The sequence below is a fragment of the Lemur catta genome, chromosome 10, assembly GCF_020740605.2.
Source record: "Lemur catta isolate mLemCat1 chromosome 10, mLemCat1.pri, whole genome shotgun sequence".
Classification (NCBI taxonomy): domain Eukaryota; kingdom Metazoa; phylum Chordata; class Mammalia; order Primates; family Lemuridae; genus Lemur; species Lemur catta.
In genome coordinates, this window is record NC_059137.1 from 37735026 (window position 1) to 37756978 (window position 21953).

Below are 21953 nucleotides of genomic sequence, written 5' to 3' on the forward strand. Positions count from 1 at the left end.
AATAACATCATTCACTAAGTGGATATAATGGATTTCTATAGACCAGTTCATCCACCAATAGCAGGTTACACATTCTTCTCAAACTCAAATGAACATTCACCAAGACAGACCACATTCTGGGCCATGAAACACCCATTAATAAATTGTTAAAAATGGAAATCATACAAAGTCTACCCTTAGATCACAATGGAATTAAACTAGAAATTAATAAAAGACATAGTTAGAAAATCACAAAACACCTGGAGATTTTAAAACACACTTCTAAATAACATGGAGCAAAGAAGAAATCTCAAGAGAAGTTAAAAAATAATTTGAACTAAATGAAAATATAACATCAAATTTGTGAGATGTAGCAAAAGCAGTGTTTACAGGGCTATGTATAACACTGAATGCATATATATATATATATATATTACAGAGAAAGATATAAAATCAGTAATCTAAGCTTCTGCTTTTGGAAACTAGAAAAAGAACAAAGTCAGTCCAAAGAGCCAAAGAAAAGAAATAATAAACCAGCCTGAGCAAGAGCAAGACCCCGTCTCTACTAAAAATAGAAAGAAATTATATGGACAACTAAAAATATATAGAGAAAAAATAAGCCGGGCATGGTGGCGCATGCCTGTAGTCCCAGCTACTCAGGAGGCTGAGGCAGGAGGGTTGCTTGAGCCCAGGAGTTTGAGGTTTCTGTGAGCTAGGCTGACGCCATGGCACTCTAGCCTGGGCAACAGAGTGAGACTCTGACTCAAAAAAAAAAAAAAAAAAAGAAAAGAAAAGAAAAGAAAAAGAAAAGAAAAATTGGCCAGGTGTCATGGTGTTCCCATGTAGTCTCAGCTACTCAGGGGGCTGAGGCAGGAGGATTGCTTGAACCCAGGAGTTTGAGGCTGCAGTGAGCTACGATGGTACCACTACACTCTACCCAGGATGACAGAGTGAGACCCTATAATAAAGAGAAAGGAAAGAAAAGAAAGAAAGAAAGAAAGGAAGAAAAGAAAGGAAGGAAGAAAAGGAAGGAAGGAAGGAAGGAAGGAAGGAAGGAAGGAAGGAAGGAAGGAAGGAAGGAAGGAAGGAAGGAAGGAAGGAAAGAAAAGGAAAGGAGGGAGGGAGGGAGGAAGGGAGGAAGGAAAAAGAGGAGAGGGGAGGGGAGGGAAGAGGAGGGGAGGAGAGAAGAGGAGAGGGGAGGGGAGAAAAGAAATAATAAAAAAGCAGAAATGAATGGAAAACAAGAAATCAACACAGAAAACGAATAACCTTCCAAAACAAAACTCACCAGGCCCAGATGGGTTCATTGGTCATTGGTGAATTTTACCAAACACTTAAAGAAGAAATTATACCAATTCTCAACACTCTCTTCCAGATGACAGAACATGATGGAATACTTCCTAACATTCTATGAGGCCAGCAATACCCTAATACAGACAGACAACCAGACAAGGACATTACAAGAAAACTACAGACCAATATATCTAAAGTACATAGATGCAAAAACTCCCCAACCAAATATTAGCAGATAGAAGCCAACAATGTATACAAAAGAACCATAATACCACAACCAAGTTAGATTTCTTCAGGTATGCAAGACTGGTTAAACCTTTGAAAATCAATTCAGGTAATCCATTACATGGATAGGCTAAAGAAGGAAAAATCACATGATCACATCTACAGATGCAGAAAAGGCCACCGACAATAATCCAATATCCATTCATGATTTTTTAAAAAAAATTTCAGCAAATTAGGAATAGTGGGGCACTTCCTTAATTTAATAATGAACATCTGCAAAAAACCTACACCTAACATCATGCTAAAGGGTGGGAAACAGAAGCTTTCCCACTACGATCAGGAAAAAGGCAAGGATGTCCCCTCTCATTGTTTCTTTCCAACCTAGGTAAGTCAACAAAGACAAGAAAAGGAAAGTAAAGGTATATCATTTGTGAAGGAAGAAATAAAACTTTTTTCATGGATGACATGATTAGCTACACAGAAAATCTGAAAGAATAGACAAAAACATTCCAGGAATTCTTTTTTCTTTTTTTTTTTTTTCCCTTCTTTTTTGGCCAAGTTTGGGGAAAATAATCCAGAAATTAATAAGCAGTTATAACAGGGATGCAGGACAATAGAAAGAGCCCAGAAATAGCCTCACATAAATAGAGTCAACTGATCTGAGACAAAACAGCAAAGGCAACACAATGGTGCAAAGACAGTCCCTGTAATACATGGTGCTCAGACTAAGAAAATCCACCTGCAAAAATATAAATCTAGACACAAATCTTACACCCTTGACACAAATTAACTCAAAATGGATCACAGACCTAAATGTAAAAACACAATACTATAAAGTTCTTAGTTAACAACACAGAAAAAAAATCTAGATGACCTTGGTTTGGTGGTGACTTTTTGGAGATAACACGAAAGGCACAATCCATGACAGAAGCAACCAATAAGCTGGACTTTGACAAAATTAAAAACTTCTACTGTGGGAGGAGAAGCAGCAGAGGGAAAAAAAATACATATATTGACTTTGCAGAAGACAATGTCAAGAAAGGAAAAGACACGGTGGCTCATGCCCATAATCCTAGCACTCTGGGAGGCCGAGGTAGGAGGATGGCTTGAGGCCAGGAGTTCAAGACCAGCCTCAGCAAGAGCGAGAGTCATCTCTATTAAAAATAGAAAAAATTAGCTAGGCATGATGGTACGTGCCTGTACTCCCATTTACTCAGGAGGTTGAGGTAGGAGGATCGCTTGAGCCCAGGAGTTTGGGGTTGCTGTGAGCTAGGCTGACGCCATGGCACTCTAGCCCAGGCGATAGAGCAAGACACTGTCTCAAAAAAAAAAGGAAAAAAAAGAAAAGGAAAAGGAAAGAGAAAATTAGCCAGGCATCAAGGCGTGCACCTGTAGTCCTAGCTACTCAGGAGGCTGAGACAGGAGGATCACTTGAGCTCAGGAGTTTGATGTTGCAGTGAGCTGCGATGACACCACTGAACTCAGGGTGACAGAACAACACTCTGTTTCAAAACAAAAAAAAAGACAAGCCACAGACTGGGAGAAAATATATGTAGAAGACACAGCTGATAAAGAATGTCCAAAATAACCGAAGAACTCTTAAAATTCAACAATAAGAAAATTAAGAAACTGACTAAAAAATGGGCCAAAGACCTTAGTAGATAGACATCTCACCAAAGAGTTGTCACAGATGACAAATGAGCGTATGAAAAATGCTTCATATAATATGTCATTAGGGAAATGCAAATTTAAACAATGAAATACCACTGCATACTTATTAGAGTGGCCCAAATCCAGAACACTGACAATACCAAATCTTGGCAAGAATGCAGAATAACAGGAACTCTCATTCATTGCTAGTGGAACTGCAAAATGGTACAACCACTTTGAAAGACCAACATGTCCTTCAGATGAATGGATAAATTGGGGTAAATCCAGACAATGGTATATTATTCAGCACTAAAAAGAAATGAGCTATCAAGCCAAGAAAGGACATGGAGAAAACTTAAATATTACTAACTGAAAGAAGGCAATCTGGAAAGGCTACTTCTATGGTTTGAACTATTTGTCCCCCTTAAAACTCATGTTGAAATTTAATTTCCAATGTGGTGGTAATTGAGAGGTAGAGCCTTTAAGAGGTGACTGAGTAATGAGGGCTCTGCCCTGATGAATGGATTCATTTCTGGATTAATGGGTTAAAAGATTAATGGGTTATCATGGGAGTAGAACTAGCAGCTTTATAAAAAGAGGAAGAGGCCGGGCACAGTGGCTCATCCCTGTAATTCTAGCACTTTGGGAGGCTAAGGGGGGAGTATCACTGGAGGCCAGGAGTTTTGAAGTTGTAGTGAGCTATGATCGCCCCACTGAGCTCCAGTCCGGGTGACAGAGGGAGACCCTGTCTCTAAAAAAAAAAAATTTAAAAATACAGAAGAAGGCCGGGCGAGGTGGCTCAAGCCTGTAATCCTAGCACTTGGGAGGCCGAGGCGGGCGGATTGTGTGAGCTCAGGAGTTCGAGACCAGCATGAGCAAGAGCGAGACCCCGTCTCTACTAAAAAATAGAAAGAAACTATATGGACAGCTAAAAATATATATATATATAGAAAAAAAATTAGCCGGGCATGGTGGCACATGCCTGTAGTCCCAGCTACTCGGGAGGCTGAGTCAGTAGGATCGCTTAAGCCCAGGAGTTTGAGGTTGCTGTGAGCTAGGCTGACGCCACGGCACTCACTCTAGCCCGGGCAACAGAGTGACACTCTGTCTCAAAAAAAAAATAAAAAAATAAAAAAAATAAAAATACAGAAGAAAAGAGACCTAAGCTAGCATACTCAATCCACTTGTCATGTAATGTCTTACAACATTCTGCCCTGCAGAGTCCCCATAAGCAAAAAGGCCCTCACTGGATGTGATCCCTTGACCTTGGACTTCTTAGCATCCATAAATGTAAGAAATAAATTTCTATTCTTTATAAATTACCCAGGTTCAGAGATTCTGTCATAAGCAACAAGGAAAAAAATTATGACAGCTACATACTGAATGATTCCAACTTTATGACATTCTGAAAAAGGCAAAACTATCAAGGCAGTAGAAAGATCAGTGGTTGTCAGGGATTGTGGAGAAAAAAAGAGATGATTAACAGGCAGAGACAGAAGATCATTAGGGTGGTGAAACTACTCTGTATAATACTATAATTGGAGATACATGTCATTAAACATTGGTCTAAACCCATAGAATTTACAATACCAAGAGTGGACCAAAATGTAAACTACGTATTTTAGGTGATGATCATGTATCAATGTGAGGTTCTTCAGTTATAACACGTGTACCATTCTGGTGGGAGCTATAATCAGGGAGGAAGCTATACATGTGTGGGGGCAGGAAGTATATGGAAAATCTCTTTACCTTTTGCTCAATTTTGCTATTAATCTAAAACTGTTTTTTTAAAAATCAAGTCTATAAAACAAAAAATTACAGAATAGTAAGGACTGGGCACTGATGTAACACATATCACCCTGACAAACATAATGCATTATTCTGGCTAGCATCCTTATGGATTAGCCCAAAGATAAGCATTAGTCTGTTTCATCAACAAAACTAAAAATGCTTTCTCCAGGCACCTGGACTTGTACATTAGAACCTCACCTTGGATTTATTCCAAAAAAGGTTCTCAAACGCTCAGCAACTCCTAAAAGGAGGCCACTCCAAATGTACTGGGATAAATCCCCTCCAAAAAGTAGAATCTCTGATCATAGCCAACAGTGACTCTTGCTGTAAAGTTAGATAGGTACACAAATTTATGACACTATCTACTAAATTTTTAAAATGCAAATGTTAATACATGTGCATTATAATCTTAGCAATGAGCATTAAGAATGTAAAGCCTCAATCTTTAACAAGAATATACACACGGTATTATACAACACTCTTGATTTTAAATAATTAAACCAGAGACTGCTAAGTATTATACAAAACCATGAATATTTTCTCTGTGGCTAAGGAATAACTATCAAAGTGTAGATATATAGGCTATTTTAAAGTATTGATGTGAAAAATAATTCTTCAGAGAAATTTATGATACATGTCTCTTACCTCATAAATGTTGGGGTGCCACATTTTGGTCAAGAATCTGAAGGTAGGTGGTGAATATGGGTAGTCAATAGGAAATTTAATATGCGCCTGGAAAGAAAAAAAAAATGAAACACTAATAAATGAGACTACAACTTACTCATCTGTCTAATAATTCACCCTATTACACTTTAGAAAAACAAAGATCCTTTCTATAGAGTAGACTCTTGAGATTAAAATAGCTCATACATACTTTGTTATCCCCAGTGCCAGGGTTATTAGCATGTTCTTATAGCATCCCTTCAAAAATTTATAAAAGGCTATGTTAAAGCACCAAAACACACATACTCTCTGACACATACCTACTCTCTGTTTAAGCACCAAAACACACTTTCTCTCTCACAGACACATCATTTTTTTATACACATAATTTTTAATTTAACTCATGTGAGTGAAAAACAGTACTATACACAGGTATATTTTATTTTTATGACAAAAAATTAACATAACCTTGTACAAAACAGTTTTTCCTTTTTATTCACATAATTTATCATCTTATCACTCAAAAATAAGAAATGCTAATATTGCTTATTTCCTTACAAAACTTATTTTTTAAAAGTTGAATATACTGCATTTTGTACTTTTTTCACCTGTTTGTCATATCATAAACATTTTCTCATGTCATAAAGTGTTCTCTACATGTATGATAGTATCTGCATAATATTCCACAATATATATACACACACACACACAGATCAACCATTTTAAAAAACTACTTCCCTGTTTTTGGGCATTTTCTCACTCTTTTGCTATTACAAATACTGCTGCAGTGAATGTCCTTGGTATTATCCAATGTTTCAAATATGAAAAAATCCAGAAAACAAAACGGACTCTCAAACATTCTCTCATCCATAAAAGCAATGAGAAAATTGCCAAAAATTGTGAATATCAACTTTTTCAGAATTATAGAAAATAATCAAGGGCTTGTAATTCAGGGAGCATGTATTCAAGAAAAATAGTGGCACCTCAATAAGAACAGCAAACTTGCAGTTTTAACTTACTCTAATTTAATCTCCTACACTTCCAGTGCTGCAGCTGCCTTAAACAATAGCTCACATTTGAAGTAAAAGCCAAGGAACCTGGCAGGCATTAGAAGGGACAGAATGGACTGGAACTTCTTCAAAGCCCTACTCCCAGAGAATTGTCAATACTTGACCTTTCTGGTGGTTCTCTGGAAGACCCCACTTGCAAGGATGTCTGTATGTAATCTGATTTGGAGTTTGGCCCATGTAAAAACATTTTCCTTGGCAGCAATGGTTGAAAACAATGAAAGTACAATTATTTAACTTCAAAGCTGCCTGAAAAAGTTGAAAACAGATAAAATAACAGACTGACAAGAAAATTTACAAGGAAAAGCTGGGGTAAGAGATGTCCAATAGGGCAACAGTCCCCAACCTTTTTGGCACCAGGGACCAGTTTCATGGAAGACAATTTTTCTGGGGGGCAGGGGGGAGCCGGCTTTGGGATGATTCAAGCGCATTACATTTATTGTGCAGTCAAACCTCTCCAATAATGATAATCTGTATTTCCAGCCAGTGCCCAGAGCTAGCATCACCGCCTCAGCTCCACCTCAGCTCATCATCAGACATTAGATTCTCATAAGGAGCTTGCAACCTACATCTCTCGCATGCTCAGTTTACAGTAGGGTCTGTACTCCTGTGAGAATCTAATGCTGCCGCTGATCTGACAGGAGGCAGAATTTATGCAGTGATGCAAATGATGGGGAGTAGCTGCAAATACAGATGAAGCTTCGCTGGCTCCCACAGTTCACCTCTTGCTGTGTGGCCTGGTTACTGACAGGCCACGGACAGGTACCCATTCCTGGTCCCAGTGTTGGGGACCACAACATTACGGTTTTGAAGAGCTCTGACAAATGGCCATCAGTCTAGAAGACCAGGCCAATATGCAGGGTTGTGTACATGCCCAGGGCTATGTGCATGCTCAGGAAAGACCTGAGAAGGCCCTAAACTCACATCTCTGGCTTAGCCCGAGGATCTGTGTAGACAGGAAGTGAAGACTAAGAGACTGTAACTGGCTGGCTGAGTGTTAAAGGCATGCCCCAACATTCACACAGAAGCCCTCTACAAAATCCAAGTGGCTCACTGATTCCATCAAGAAAATCTGTGTCGGCCGGAAGCGGTGGCTCACGCCTGTAATCCTAGCACTCTGGGAGGCCAAGGCAGGTGGATCACTCGAGGTCAGGAGTTCAAGACCAGCCTGAGCAAGAGTGAGACCCCGTCTCTACTAAAAATAGAAAGAAATTATCTGGACAACTAAAAATATATATACAAAAAATTAGCCGGGCATGGTGGCGCATGCCTGTAGTCCCAGCTACTCGGGAAGCTGAGGCAGTAGGATCGCTCAAGCCCAGGAGACTGAGGTTGCTGTGAGCTAGGCTGACGCCATGGCACTCACTCTAGCCTGGGCAACAGAGCAAGACTCTGTCTCAAAAAAAAAAAAAAGAAAAGAAAAAGAAAAAAGAAAATCTCTGTCCCATCATTACCTGACCACAAACCGAGTGGAGAATTCAATGGCCACATGTAACAAAGAATACAGAAATTACAAAATTAGGTAAGAAAGGTCCTAAGTAAGCAAATAATAATTACAACAAGTAGCAGCCGCAACAACAAAACCTGGGGAAGGGGAGAATTTGATTTCCAAAATTGCCATTATGTATTACTTAAATATTCAGTTTTTGACAAAATATTGTAACTATGGCCCATAAGGTGGGGGAGATAAATAGGAAGTAGAAGCCGAGGTGCTGAATTTACTAGACAAAGACTTTCAATCAGCTATTTTAAACATTTCAAAAGACTAAAGGAAAGCATGAGAACAGTTTCTCACCAAATAGTGAGTATGAGAAAAGAGATAAATTATTTTTTAAAACACCCACATAGAAATTCTGGAGTTGCAAAGTACAAAAACCATTCATTCCCTTTGATGACTGAAAAAAAAATATTTTTTAAAAACTGAAATGAGGCCAGGCGTGGTGGCTCACGCCTATAATCCTAGCACTCTGGGAGGCCGAGGCGGGCGGATCGTTTGAGCTCAGGAGTTCCAGACCAGCTCGAGCAAGAGCAAGACCCCGTCTCTACTAAACATAGAAAGAAATTATATGGACAGCTAAAAATATATATAGAAAAATTAGCCAGGCATGGTGGCGCATGCCTGTAGTACCAGCTACTCGCGAGGCTGAGGCAGGAGGATTGCCTGAGCCCAGGAGTCTGAGGTTGCTGTGAGCAAGGCTGACGCCACAGCACTCTAGCCCGGGCAACAGAGTGAGACTCTGTCTCCAAAAAACTGAAATGAAAACTTGCTAAACAGGTTAAGTAACAGATTTGAGCAGGTGGAAGAAACAATTAGTGAACTAGAAGATGGGTCAATTTAGATTATCCAGTTTGAGGAACACAAATAAAAAACAATTAACAGACTCTGAGACCCATGGGACATTATCACTCACACCAATAATGTGATGAGAGAAATAAGGGGCAGAAAGGATACCTGAAGAAACAATGGCTGAAAACTTCCCAAATTCAATGAAAAACCATTAACCTTCACATCCAAGAAGCTCAACAAACTCCAAGTAGAATAAACTCAGAGATCCACAACTAAGCACACATAATCATACTGTTGAAAGCAGCAAGAGAAGCAATTCATTACATTCAAGGGATCCTTCCTAAGATAAATAGCTGATTTCTCATCAGAAAACAGGAAGCCAGAATGCAGTGCAGTGACATATTTTAAGTACTAAAAGAAAACACTTGTTAACCAAGAATTCTGTGTCCAGAAAAGCCATTTTTCAAAGACAAAGGCAAATTAAGACATTCCTAGATAAACAAAAACTGAGGATCTATGACTAGCAGACCTTCCCTACAAAAAATACTAAAGGGATTTCTTCAGTGAAATGCCACTGAAATGAAAGGACAATAGACATCATTAAAATATGACGAAAGAACACCATTAAAAATATGGCTGGGTTAGGTGGCTCACACCTGTAATCCTAGCACCCTGGGAGGCCGAGGTGGGAGGATCACTTGAGGCTAGGAGTTTGAGACCAGCCTGAGAAAGAGCGAGACCCCCATCTCTACTAAAAACAGAAAAAAGTTAGCCTCCCATGGTGGTGCATGCCTGTAGTTCCATCTACTTGGGAGAATGAGGCAGGAGGATTGCTTGAGCCCAGGAGCCTGAGGTTGCAGTGAGCTATGATGGTGCTACTGCACTCTAGCTAGGGGCACAGAGTGAGATTCTGTCTCAGAAATAATAATAATGAAGACATAGTAACACAAGAAAGTTTTTTTGGCCGTTAGCTCTTTTCCTCCTATCTGACTTAAAAGATAAACACAAAGAAATCATTATAAATCTGTGTTTACACGCACAAAATATATAAAGACACCCTAAGCATGACAGTAATAGAAGTCAAGGGAGAGGGAACAGAGCAATATAGGAGCAAAATTTTTGTATACTATTAAAATAAAGTTGGTATTAATTTGAACTAACTGGTTGTAAATTAAGATGTTGACTGTAAGCCCCAGGGTAATAACTAAGAAACCACTAAAAAAATGAATCAAAATTTCAACATATCTCTGTGATAAAAACTCAACAAACTAGGAATACAAGTGAAATTCCTTAACTTGAAAAAGGACATCCTGGACGGGTGCGGTGGCTCACGCCTATAATCCTAGCACCCTGGGAGGCCAACATGGGAGATTGTTGAGCTCAGGCATTCAAGACCAGCGTGAGCAAAAGTCACACCCCATTCTCTACTAAACACAGAAAATTTAGCTGGGTGACATGGTGCATGCCTGTAGTCCCAGCTACTCGGGAGGCTGAGGCAGGAGGATTGCTTTAGCCCAGGAGTTTGAGGTTTCAATGAGCTATGGTGATGCCAGTGCACTCTAGCCAGGACGACAGAGCAAGACTCTGTCTCAAAAAAAAAAAAAAAAAAATGTTGGGAATCTGGTCCTGCTATATCACATTTCTATGGGGAAATGACATTGTCCTTTAGAAACAGAAATAACCAATAAATTTTAGTGATCTCTGTATAGTCAAATCTTTAGGTCCAAAAAAATGTTTTGCTTGAAGATTAAGATATTAAGAGAAATCTTTGCAGAGTAACTAGGAACAGCTGCACAAAAATTTATATAGAATGTATGATACGCATGAACGTAAAAGGTAACATGGGATAGTATTATAGCAAAGAACACTGAAGCAAGAAGCCAGGACTTCTATTGGATACACGGGGTGGGGGGTGGACAAGCCAGGACTGCCTAGGTTTAAATCCTGACTCTGCTACTCATGATAGCTGTTACTTTAAGCAATTTTACCTAACTTGTACCTCAAGTTTCCTCATCAGTAAAATGGGGCTACAAGTACTTCTTAAATGGCTTGATTGAATGACTATATGAGTTAATGCTTGTAAAATGCTTAGCACTGTACACAACAAATAAAAGACGTAAGATTTTGTTTAAAAATATAAGTTAAATAGGCAGGAGTCATAAAGCCCCTCTTATAGATTGTTAATTTTCACCGTTTTATCTTTTACCTACCTGTCTGTAGATTAGATTATTTTACCAGCTTTAGAAAAGACAACTGGGCCGGGCACGGTGGCTCACGCCTGTAATCCTAGCACTCTGGGAGGCCGGGGCGGGTGGATCGTCTGAGCTCAGGAGTTCGAGACCAGCCTGAGCAAGAGCGAGACCCCGTCTCTACTAAAAAAATAGAAAGAAATTATCTGGACAACTAAAAATATATAGAAAAAATTAGCTGGGCCATGGTGGCACATGCCTGTAAGTCCTAGCTACCTGGGAGGCTGAGGCAGGAGGATCGCTTGAGCTCAGGAGTTTGAGGTTGCTGTGAGTTAGGCTGACGCCATGGCACTCTAGCCAGGGCAAAAGAGCGAGACTCTGTCTCAAAAAACAAAAAAAAAAAAAAAGAAAAAGAAAAAGAAAAAAGAAAAGACAACCGGAGAGATTCTTACCAACCTGAAGAACCTGAATCTTACGGACCAATTCTCTTAGAGCCTTACCAAACCTAATTATTTTCTACAGAAATATTAATTAATAAATACTTGAATTATTTATTCTTGAACTTTCAGCTTTAACAATCTGTACCTTGAACACTACTTATCTACCACATAATTTTTTAAAATACCCCCAGAATAAAGTCAAAGATAAAGTTATAACTACTTCTGATTAATTTTTAAGTGTCATACTAAAATTGTGTTTATATTACAACAGAAAGAGGTAATATTGGGTGGTGTGCCCTTGGTAAGACTATTTAAATTCCCATAAGAACTCCCTGAATGCAATTTGTAATTCTCAATTATTTATCTAAAGTTAAAATCCAAGGGAATATCCTGCTATAGTGCTTACTTGAGATGATGCAGTTTTATCTCTATTGCTTTACTTATTTTTCAGAACCTAATAATTTCAATATATTATTTCATATGTATATGCTTATCTACAGTTATCTAAATTATGTTATGTATTACACAATTAGCAACTGCACATAATGGATAATCTAAATAACTATAGAGTGCTCGCTTCGGCAGCACATATACTAAAATTGGAACGATACAGAGAAGATTAAAAAAAAAAAAACAAAAACTATAGAGTAACATATATATGACATAATCCTCTCCTCCTAAATAAAATCAAGTATCAGGAAACAAAATGCAACTTGTCACTGAATTTTATTTCCTGCTTGAAATTTTATTAAATAAAGCAAAGTATAAGACATAATTTGCTGTAAACATTTGAATATGAGATCTCATACCATTTCAATTATATTCACAAAACTATATAACCACAGAAGAAAGAAGAAAAGGAAAAGAAGATACTGGAATGACTAGTCCTGGGTTCTAGCTCCAGCACTATTCATTTTTAAATAAATAAAATTTATTGGCCGGGCGCAGTGGCTCACGCCTGTAATCCTAGCACTCTGGGAGGCCGAGGCGGGTGGATCGCTCGAGGTCAGGAGTTCGAGACCAGCCTGACCAACAACGAGACCCCATCTCTACTAAAAATAGAAACAAATTATCTGGCCAACTAAAAATATATATAGAAAAAATTAGCTGGGCATGGTGGTGCATGCCTGTAGTCCCAGCTACTTGGGAGGCTGAGGCAGGAGGATCGCTTGAGCCCAGGAGTTTGAGGTTGCTGTGAGCTAGGCTGATGCCATAGCACTCTAGCCTGGGCAACAGGGTGAGACGCTGTCTCAAAAAAAAAAAAGAAAGAAAAATAAATAAATCATAAAAAATAAAATTTATTTAAATCTCTAGATTTCAATTTCCTTTTTGTATAAAATGGTGAAAAAACACCGACCATGCACAATTATCATGAGGATTATACACAAATTTTAAAAGAACCTTCAAAAACCCATCTCAAGATAGATGATCTTTTTTAATTTTTTAAAGATGGTGTCCTTGTTGCCTGGGCCGGATTCGAGCCCCTGGCATTAAGCAATCCTTCCAAGTAGCCACACTACAGCTGCATGTCAATGTGCCCGGCTTCAAGACACATTATCTTAAATCATCAAATCAAAGTTACGCTATTTTCATTGTATTCAGGAGCATTAAAAAATTTTTATGTATTTTACAAAAGAAGTAAAAGGTGAAAAAATTAAAATTTAAAAAATTAGAAAACTTGCTCTTATCCATTCCCAATCCTAGTAATCTCAAGGTATGATGTGAACAAACTAAATTTATGAGAACAAGGGCAATGTAAGCACTGACTAGATATTAAGGAATTACTAACTTTTTCAGCTGTGATAAAAGTATTACAGTTCGTCTTCAAAAATATATTTAAAAAATACATTCTGGGCTGGGCGCGGTGGCTCACGCCTGTAATCCTAGCACTCTGGGAGGCCGAGGCGGGTGGATCACTCCAGGTCAGGAGTTCGAGACCAGCCTGAGCAAGAGTGAGACCCCGTCTCTACTAAAAATAGAAAGAAATTATCTGGACAACTAAAAATATATATACAAAAAATTAGCCGGGCATGGTGGCACATGCCTGTAGTCCCAGCTACTCGGGAGGCTGAGGCAGTAGGATCGCTTAAGCCCAGGAGTTTGAGGTAGCTGTGAGCCAGGCTGACGCCACAGCACTCACTACAACCCGGGCAACAGAACGAGACTCTGTCTGTCAATCAATCAATCAATCAATCAATAAAAAATACATTCTGAAATAGTCACAAATGAAATGATAGGATACCTAAAATTAGTTTCATAATAAAGGGCGGCTGGTAGGATAAAGGTAAAACAAGATTTACCATGAGTTAATTATGGAAGCTGAGTGATAAGTACACAGGAATTTATTATAGTCCTATTTTTCCTTTCATATTATGGAAAATTTCAAAGATATAACAAGCTTAAAAACACGACCAATACACAATTATTTTATAAAGTTTAGGGTGTTCTGCATAACCAGCATAATCATAGCATTATGATGCAATAGGTGTCACTATTAACCAAGCAATCATGATGGAAACCTGATAAGGCAATTATAAAGTTCATGTGAGAACAAAAATATCTAGCCGGGCGCGGTGGCTCACGCCTGTAATCCTAGCACTCTGGGAGGCCGAGGCGGGTGGATCGCTTGAGGTCAGGAGTTCGAGACCAGCCTGAGCAAGAGCGAGACCCCGTCTCTACTAAAAATAGAAAGAAATTATCTGGCCAACTAAAATATATACAGGAAAAAAATTAGCCGGGCATGGTGGCGCATGCCTGTAGTCCCAGCTACTTGGGAGGCTGAGGCAGTAGGATCGCTGAAGCCCAGGAGTTTGAGGTTGCTGTGAGCTAGGCTGACGCCAGGGCACTCACTCTAGCCCGGGCAACAGAGTGAGACTCTGTCTCAAAAAAAAAAAAAAAAAAAAGAAAGAAAGAAATTAGCCAGACAACTAAAAATATATAGAAAAAATTAGCCAGGCATGGTGGCACATGCTTGTAGTCCCACCTACTTGGGAGGATGAGGCAGAAGCATTGCTTGAGCCCAGGAGTTTGAGGTTGCTGTGAGCTAGGCTGATGCCATGGCACTCTAGCCCTGGCAAGAGAGCAAGACTCTGTCTCAAAAAAAGAAAAAAAAAGAAAAGCATCCTATAACAAGGAAGTGACAGGCAGATGAATGCTACATAACAAAACATGTTTATTTAGAAAACAATAAAAATGACATTTCAAATAAGCAGGGAAAGGATTCAAATAATGTAGGCAAAAATTATTCTCACTTTCAGTGAAGGGATCAAGATGCTTATGGACACATGAATTGACAAATCAGACCTCACTTTCAACAACAAAAATATCAAACCTCATCTTCAAGGAGAATTAACGGGGTAAAGATCTGAACAATTCTTGATCTCTCCAAGAATAAACTAGTATACTGCATAGAAATTCTTCCACAGCCACAGTAACATATAACCAATCAGAACCAGTTTAAAATTGCCTAATCAATACCTGACAGCTCTATAGCTACAGAACAAGAATCAACTTTAAATCCACTTAAAAAAAATAGCTTGCCTCAGTAAACATGTTTTTGCAAACCAACCTATCAGTGATAGTACCTCGTTTCTGAAAGCTAGCCAACTGGAAACACACTCCCTTCAATAAACATATACTACTTCTGAATGCCAACCAATCAATAACTGTCTCACCCAAGTAACTATGCTTCCACAACTGATGCCAATCTACGATGCCTGTAATCCATCAATCTCTGAACTTCATGTGTCTTTAAAAAAAAAAAATCCACCAATCCCTGAACTTCATGCTTCTTAAAAACCCTATGTAAGATCAGCAGTCTGGGTCTACTTAGAGAGACCAACTGACCAGCAAAGCTCTCTCTACTTAAGTAGCAAACTCAGCATTGCTTTTCAAATGTTAAGTAGTGGTCTTACCTCCTGACACTCCATAGCCTTTATAAAAGATGTGCTAGACTAATACATGCCAGCACAAATATATCTAAGACATGTTAAGTGAAAATGGGAAAGCAGTATGTAGGTTGTTACTATTTAAAAATAATTATAGGCTGGGTATGGTGGCTCATGACTCTAATTCCAGCACTTTGGGAGGCTGAGGCAGGAGGATCACTTAAGCATAGGAATTGAAGTCTGCAGTGAGCTGTGATAGACAATTGCACTCCAGCCTAGACACAGAGTGAGACCCTGTCTTTCAAAAAAATAAATAAAAATAATTATATATAAAACAATGTGTGTATATGTATTTTCATATACATTAGTGTATATATTTTTTAAAAGATTGAAAAGATACATTCCTAACCATTAAAAATGAGTATCTCTGGGGAACACAGTAGTGGTGAGAGGGAGGGGGGGAGTGAGAATGGATCATTACAAGAACTTCTACATGACTGATACAATGAACATGTATAATTTTTCATAAACTGAAAAAAGAAACTGAAGATTTTCACTCATGAATCTTCTATACAATCCTGTATACCTACTTTACAATGAAAATTGACATTTGTAATGATATATGCAAAAGCTTTAGGTTTGTGAATAAATGTATAAAATATTTAAGTTAAAATGACTGAAGTACAGTGGGTCTTCTAAATCTTCAAGAAATAGGGAGAATCCAGTAATTTTTTACAAATAAAATTTTTACTATAATAGAAAAATACAGTATTTTGCATTCCAAATCATGTGTACATGAAATCTATGAGCCATAACTAACTTCCTTAGGAAGTCTGATATCCTCACAATCTTGTATGTGTGGGTCACCAAGTGGAATTACCATCTTTACTTTGCCATTATACACTGCATATACATAAGCATTGGTTCTGTCTGTGCCATCTGTGAATAAACTGTAAAAATAATATGTTAGTAACAGTTCATTATATCTAGAAACTACAGTTGGTTATCCAGCTCTAAATGACCTAGGAGACACACAGCTCACCACTCTTGTACTAAGGGACTAAGGGGAGGGGAGAACACAAACAACAAGATACAATTAAGGAGAAAAATTACTTTCCTTTATCTGTGGGTCCAGCTAAATGAAAGCAGTGTCTATAATATTAGATCTTATCCATTTATTTCTGAAACTTTTTTTTTTGGAGACAGAGTCTCACTCTTTTGCCCTGGCTAGAGTGCTGTGGCGTCAGCCTAGCTCACAGCAACCTCAAACTCCTGGGCTTAAGCAATCCATCTGCCTCAGTCTCCCAAGTAGCTGGGACTACAGGCATGCGCCACCATGGCCCAGCTGATTTTTTCTATATATTTTTAGTTGTCCAGATAATTTCTTTCTAGTTTTAGTAGAGACGGGGTCTCGCTTTTCCTCAGGCTGGTCTCGAACTCCTGACCTCGAACGATCCTCCCGCCTCGGCCTCCCAGAGTGCTAGGTATTTCTGAAACTTTTAAGTGTACTAGAGTATAACTGCTAACTAAATTCACATATACACAAAATCAAATTTAAATATCTGAAGGTCACCATTTAAAAAATTATTGTGTACCTTCCTCTCAATTTTATGGTTAACCTAAAAAGTTCTCTAATAAAGTCTTCAGTAAAAAAAAAGAAAAAAGATTCCTTCTTTACTCTCTCACCTCTCATTTTTCTCTTGTTTCTTCTTTTCTCTTTCCTCATGCAAATAAAAAAAAAATTCATAAGGTATAATTTTGAATTTGACCTGTATTCCTGTAAAGCTTTATCAAAAACTAAATCTAAGAAGTCATACCTAATACCACACAATTATTATAGAAGTAATTTAGAACCTGAGAGGCTCTTTTTCAATCAACTCCTTAAATCTTTTCTGACTAGTTTGCAAACTCGTAAGAACAAATACCTCCAAAGTAATTTCTGAACCATTACCATACATATCCCCCCCTAAATCACTTAGGGATTAGGGAGGTTAAGGGTACACTTAGCTCACTCGTAAGTGTACCCTTAATGATATCACTGAACTGACTAGACATCTATTTTTAGTTATATAAATACTGAGCATTTATGTAAATATTTTCATTTATTCAGTCATTCATTATATTGTTACTGAAAACCAATTATGTTGCAACATACCAATACAGGAGGTAGGAAACAAAGATATTGAGAACATTCTCCCTCCCTATCCCTGAATGGCTATGAACTAACTGAAAAGACAGGCATGCAAATAAATAATTACAACTTAAGTGCCTTAAAGTAGATATCTACTAGGTGCTAAGAGAGCACTGGAAAAGAAAGGTCTAATTCTGGCTGAGATAGAGAAGATTTTGAAAAGGGTAATTGAGGCCAAGGTGAAAAGAGACTCTCAAGATGTGCAGAAAGGCTTACACAGAGAAGCAAAAGCAGAGACAACAGGAATGTACATGAGAAGACTTATTTTGAGACATATAGAAAGTATAATCAATGAGACCTAGTAATTGATCTGATACTGGGATTAAGGGGAAAGGACAATTCAAGGACACCTCTCAGTTTTCTGTATTGAGGAAATAGGTGAACAATGACAGATGAAAGTGGTATTAAGTAATACCTATAAAAAATGCTTACTATGTGTCAGGCATTGGGCTAACGGCATCATTTCATTATTCAGTTCTGAAATTAATAGGTGAGACAGTATAGACACAGAATGTGTATGACCTATTGAGGAATAGATTATTTTCTAGTCAACTTTGACTACCAAAAAGCATTTTCCCATTCATTATTTTGTCTTCCTGAACTGCTATTTCCTAGGTTTTTCCAATTTAATTGTCTCCTTGTGCTCTAACTTTTCTGCCTACTCTTTCCCATACTCCATCGCTTCTCCCAAGAACCATTTTTTAACTTAATGTGCTTTCACCATAAATTTCCTAGGTTCCTTCCCTATTCTTCCCCAGATGTGATACATTATAAAAACCAAAAATACCTGGGCAAAGAAAGATATACGCTAAAATGTATAACCGAAAGTCATTAAAAAAAAACTGATGTATGAAAATCGTAAACTCAAGTATACATTGGCTTAGAGCAAAATTTTGATAACCCCTAATGTGCAGTATTAAAGTAATTTTGTTATCCTACTATTTTCATGTGGGATTTCAGCAAGGACAAAAACAATTACTTATGAATAAAGAAATTTATCCCTATTATTCCTGCTCCTTGTTTACTAAGATACTATTAAATTGGTAGAGAAAAAGTTTCACAGTCCTAAACACACTGTACTTGGTAATAAACAGCTCAGTTGATAGCAAATGTAGAGTGTTTACTGTTGTTTTTGGATTTGCCTGGATCTAGTGTAAAATTAGGACACTCCCAACTGCTAAATTTTTATGCTATGTCATCAGCTCACATCTGCCATAAGATATGTTTACAACATGACATCAGCAAAAGTAATCAAATGTTTTCTTATTAACCTGTTGAAAGTTTCAAAAGTTTGCCAATCACCACTACAAATTTATAAATTGTTCATTAATAGGGCGTGAGGAACAAAGTAAGTGGTTATACCCAACGGTGCTATATAATGTGCTACAGGCTTTACACTCAAATTAAGTCTTTATTGATTAAAAATCCCAATCTAGTGCTCACTTCAGCAGCACATACACTAAAATTGGAATGATACAGAGAAGATTAGCATGGCTCCTGTGCAAGGATGACACGCAAATTCGTGAAGCGTTCCGTATTCTTTGTACCCCCATAATAAGCTGAAATTAAAAATAAAATCCCAATCTAAAAGGTTTAATTTACAACTACTATAATACTTAATATAATTATCCTAAAATAAAGATGAGATATAAATAACAGGAAATTCCTGTGTTCTTAACTAGATTCTAAAAAGTAAACTTCAGGCCAGGCACGGTGGCTTACACCTGTAATCCTAGCACTTTGGGAGGCTAAAGCAGGAGGATTGCTTGAGGCCAGGAGTTCAAGACCAGCCTGAGCAAGAGTGAGACCCGTCTCTACAAAAAATAGAAAAATAGGCCTGGTGTGGTGGTGTGCACCTATGGCCCCAGCTACTGGGGAGGCAGAGGCAGGAGGATTGCTTGAGTCTAGGAGTTTGAGGTTACGGTAAGCTATGATGAGGCCACTGCACTGCAGCCTGGGCGACAGAGTTGAGACTCCATCTCCAAAAAAAAAAAAAAAAAAAAGTAAACTTCAGACCTTACAGGAGTCTTTATTGTGTTCTCAATATTAATACTAATGGTCCTCTGTATTTTTTTAAATGCAATAATTTTAAAATGTTTCTTTCAGCTTGGGACATGTAAAGCCATTTCCCCCCAAAACAAATGGTAGAGGAATACCATCAGCAGGGTAATAGAATAGTAGAAGAAAACAACTGGTCTTTTGGTTTAAAATGCGTCAACACACATTTACTGCTTGCTCACAAGCTAAGTTTACTAAATTTACAGAAAAGGGGTTTTCTGTAAAGTCATAAACCCATAAGCACAAATGGGAGGACACAAAATTTTGGAGGCTAGAAAACACAAGAATAAGTAGCAACTAATTTAGAAGACCAGAGAAAATTTAAACCCAGTCCGGTGATGAAGAAACTCAGGAGCATGTTTACGTACAACCACAGAAAAACTAATAGTAAACTGGAGGTGCTGACAGCAATTGATGCTGAAAATAAGAGGACTGGTCAAAGGACTTACAAAGAGTAGTCAGATCCCCAGAGGGTCTACGCCATGTTGATCAGTAGTCAGTCCACACCACACTACCAGAAGATTGGAGGTTTACTCTTTGTCATGGTTGACCCAGAGGCACTGGGGTCATCAGACAGAGCTGAGTGTGGGCAAACTCAAGGGAAAATAAAATCTACCCACTGAATGGTAAAATCCTGAACTTTTTCTCACCAGATTCAAAGAATGCTGGCAACCAAGCCTATACATGCCAGGTAGAAAAAATGATTCCTCTCTGAGGTAGCTGACCATCCCCTACTGGGAAAACTTAAAAGATATAATAGGTGAGGATTCTCCAATCAGATAAGGCTAGCCAGATCATCATACAGTAACACCAAAGAGTTCACACAAATTTTGCCCTCGCACATGGAGCTGAGCTTTCAATCAGCTTTTTAGGACATCACTGTTAAACATGAGCAGACAGGATAGATTTCCAGACATTTGGGAAAAGCCTACAGGCAAACACAAAGGGAAAACAAAACATCTTGTAGCAAAAGAAAACCTCAAAAAATATAATTAATATTCTCAGAATGTTAAGGAAAGATATGGAATCCAAAAAATATGAACAGGAGGCCAAGGAGAGGAGGCATTCAAATTACAAAAAGACGAGACTTTAAAAAATTAAAAGAATGATAGCAAAGAGGACATACACACATGCACGTACACATACAAATGTACCATCTGTAAGACAGAACTGACAATACGAAAACAACAATAAAAGCAAAGATGAAAAATGAGAAAAAAAAATTTTTTAATTAGAAGACCAGTTCAGGAGGGTCAACATTCATATAACTGGAGTTCAAAAATGACAAAACCAAGGGGAGGAAATTATCAAGAAAATAATTCAAGAAAAATTCCTTTAATTGAAGGACCCAAGCAGACAGAACCCATTAATGCCAATTGCAATGGGTAAAAAACAAAGCAAACAAACAAAAAAAAACACCATACCAGAGCATATCCTTGTGAAATTTCAGAACTTTGGAACAAAGGGAAGGGTCTCTAAGATTCCACAGAGAAAAAAACCTTATCAAATGAGACTTCTCAATACCAACACTGGAAGCAAGAAGACAATGCTTTTAAAATTCTGAACAAAAATTACTTCAACCTCAACTGACTTTATAGTCAGCAAAACTATCATTCAGTTATAAAGAGCAAGTAAGAGTATTTTCAAACACATCAGGTCTCAATATTGCTTCCTAATGGCATCCTTTCCTGTGAGCTACTGTAACAAATACTTAACATGCACACACATACGCATGGACACACAAAAAAGCCATAATTATGTAAGAAACTCGAAAGAATATATAAACTATTAGATTAATAAATAATTCAACAAAGTCACTAAATTCAAGCTAAATATACAAAAATAATTGTATATGTATATTCTAACAACAAATATTTAGAAAATTTTAAAAATTAAAATAATATCATTTACAGTAGCATAAAACAATAACTAGGAATAAATCTTCAGGGATATGTGTGTGATCGCTACACTGAAAACAATACTGATAAGAAAAATTAAAAAGACCCAAATAGGTAGAGAGATACATAACGTATTCATAGACTGAAAGACTCCATATTAAGATATCCATTGTTACCAAATTGAACTGTAGACTGAAGACAATTCTAATAAAAATTCTAGGTTTTCTTTATAAAAACTGACAAGCTGATACTAAAATTTATAAATATGTATTTATTTCATGGAAATGTAAAGGACATAGAATAGCCAAAAAAGACTTGAAAAAGAACAAAATTGG

At 37.7% G+C, this 21953-nt stretch overlaps 1 protein-coding gene and 1 non-coding gene across 2 annotated transcripts in view; one reads left to right on the forward strand and one right to left on the reverse strand.

Moving 5' to 3' along the window:
* UBE2R2 (ubiquitin conjugating enzyme E2 R2) overlaps positions 1-21953 on the reverse strand; it is a 92103-nt gene that overhangs the window by 26609 nt on the left and 43541 nt on the right. The window contains exon 2 of the mRNA XM_045562967.1: positions 5584-5670. Within this exon, the coding sequence (XP_045418923.1) occupies positions 5584-5670 (87 nt within the window). The remainder of the gene's footprint in view (positions 1-5583; positions 5671-21953) is intronic.
* Positions 19098-19204, forward strand: LOC123646718. Its single transcript, XR_006737980.1, has one exon. It is a non-coding gene; the product is annotated as a U6 spliceosomal RNA (small nuclear RNA).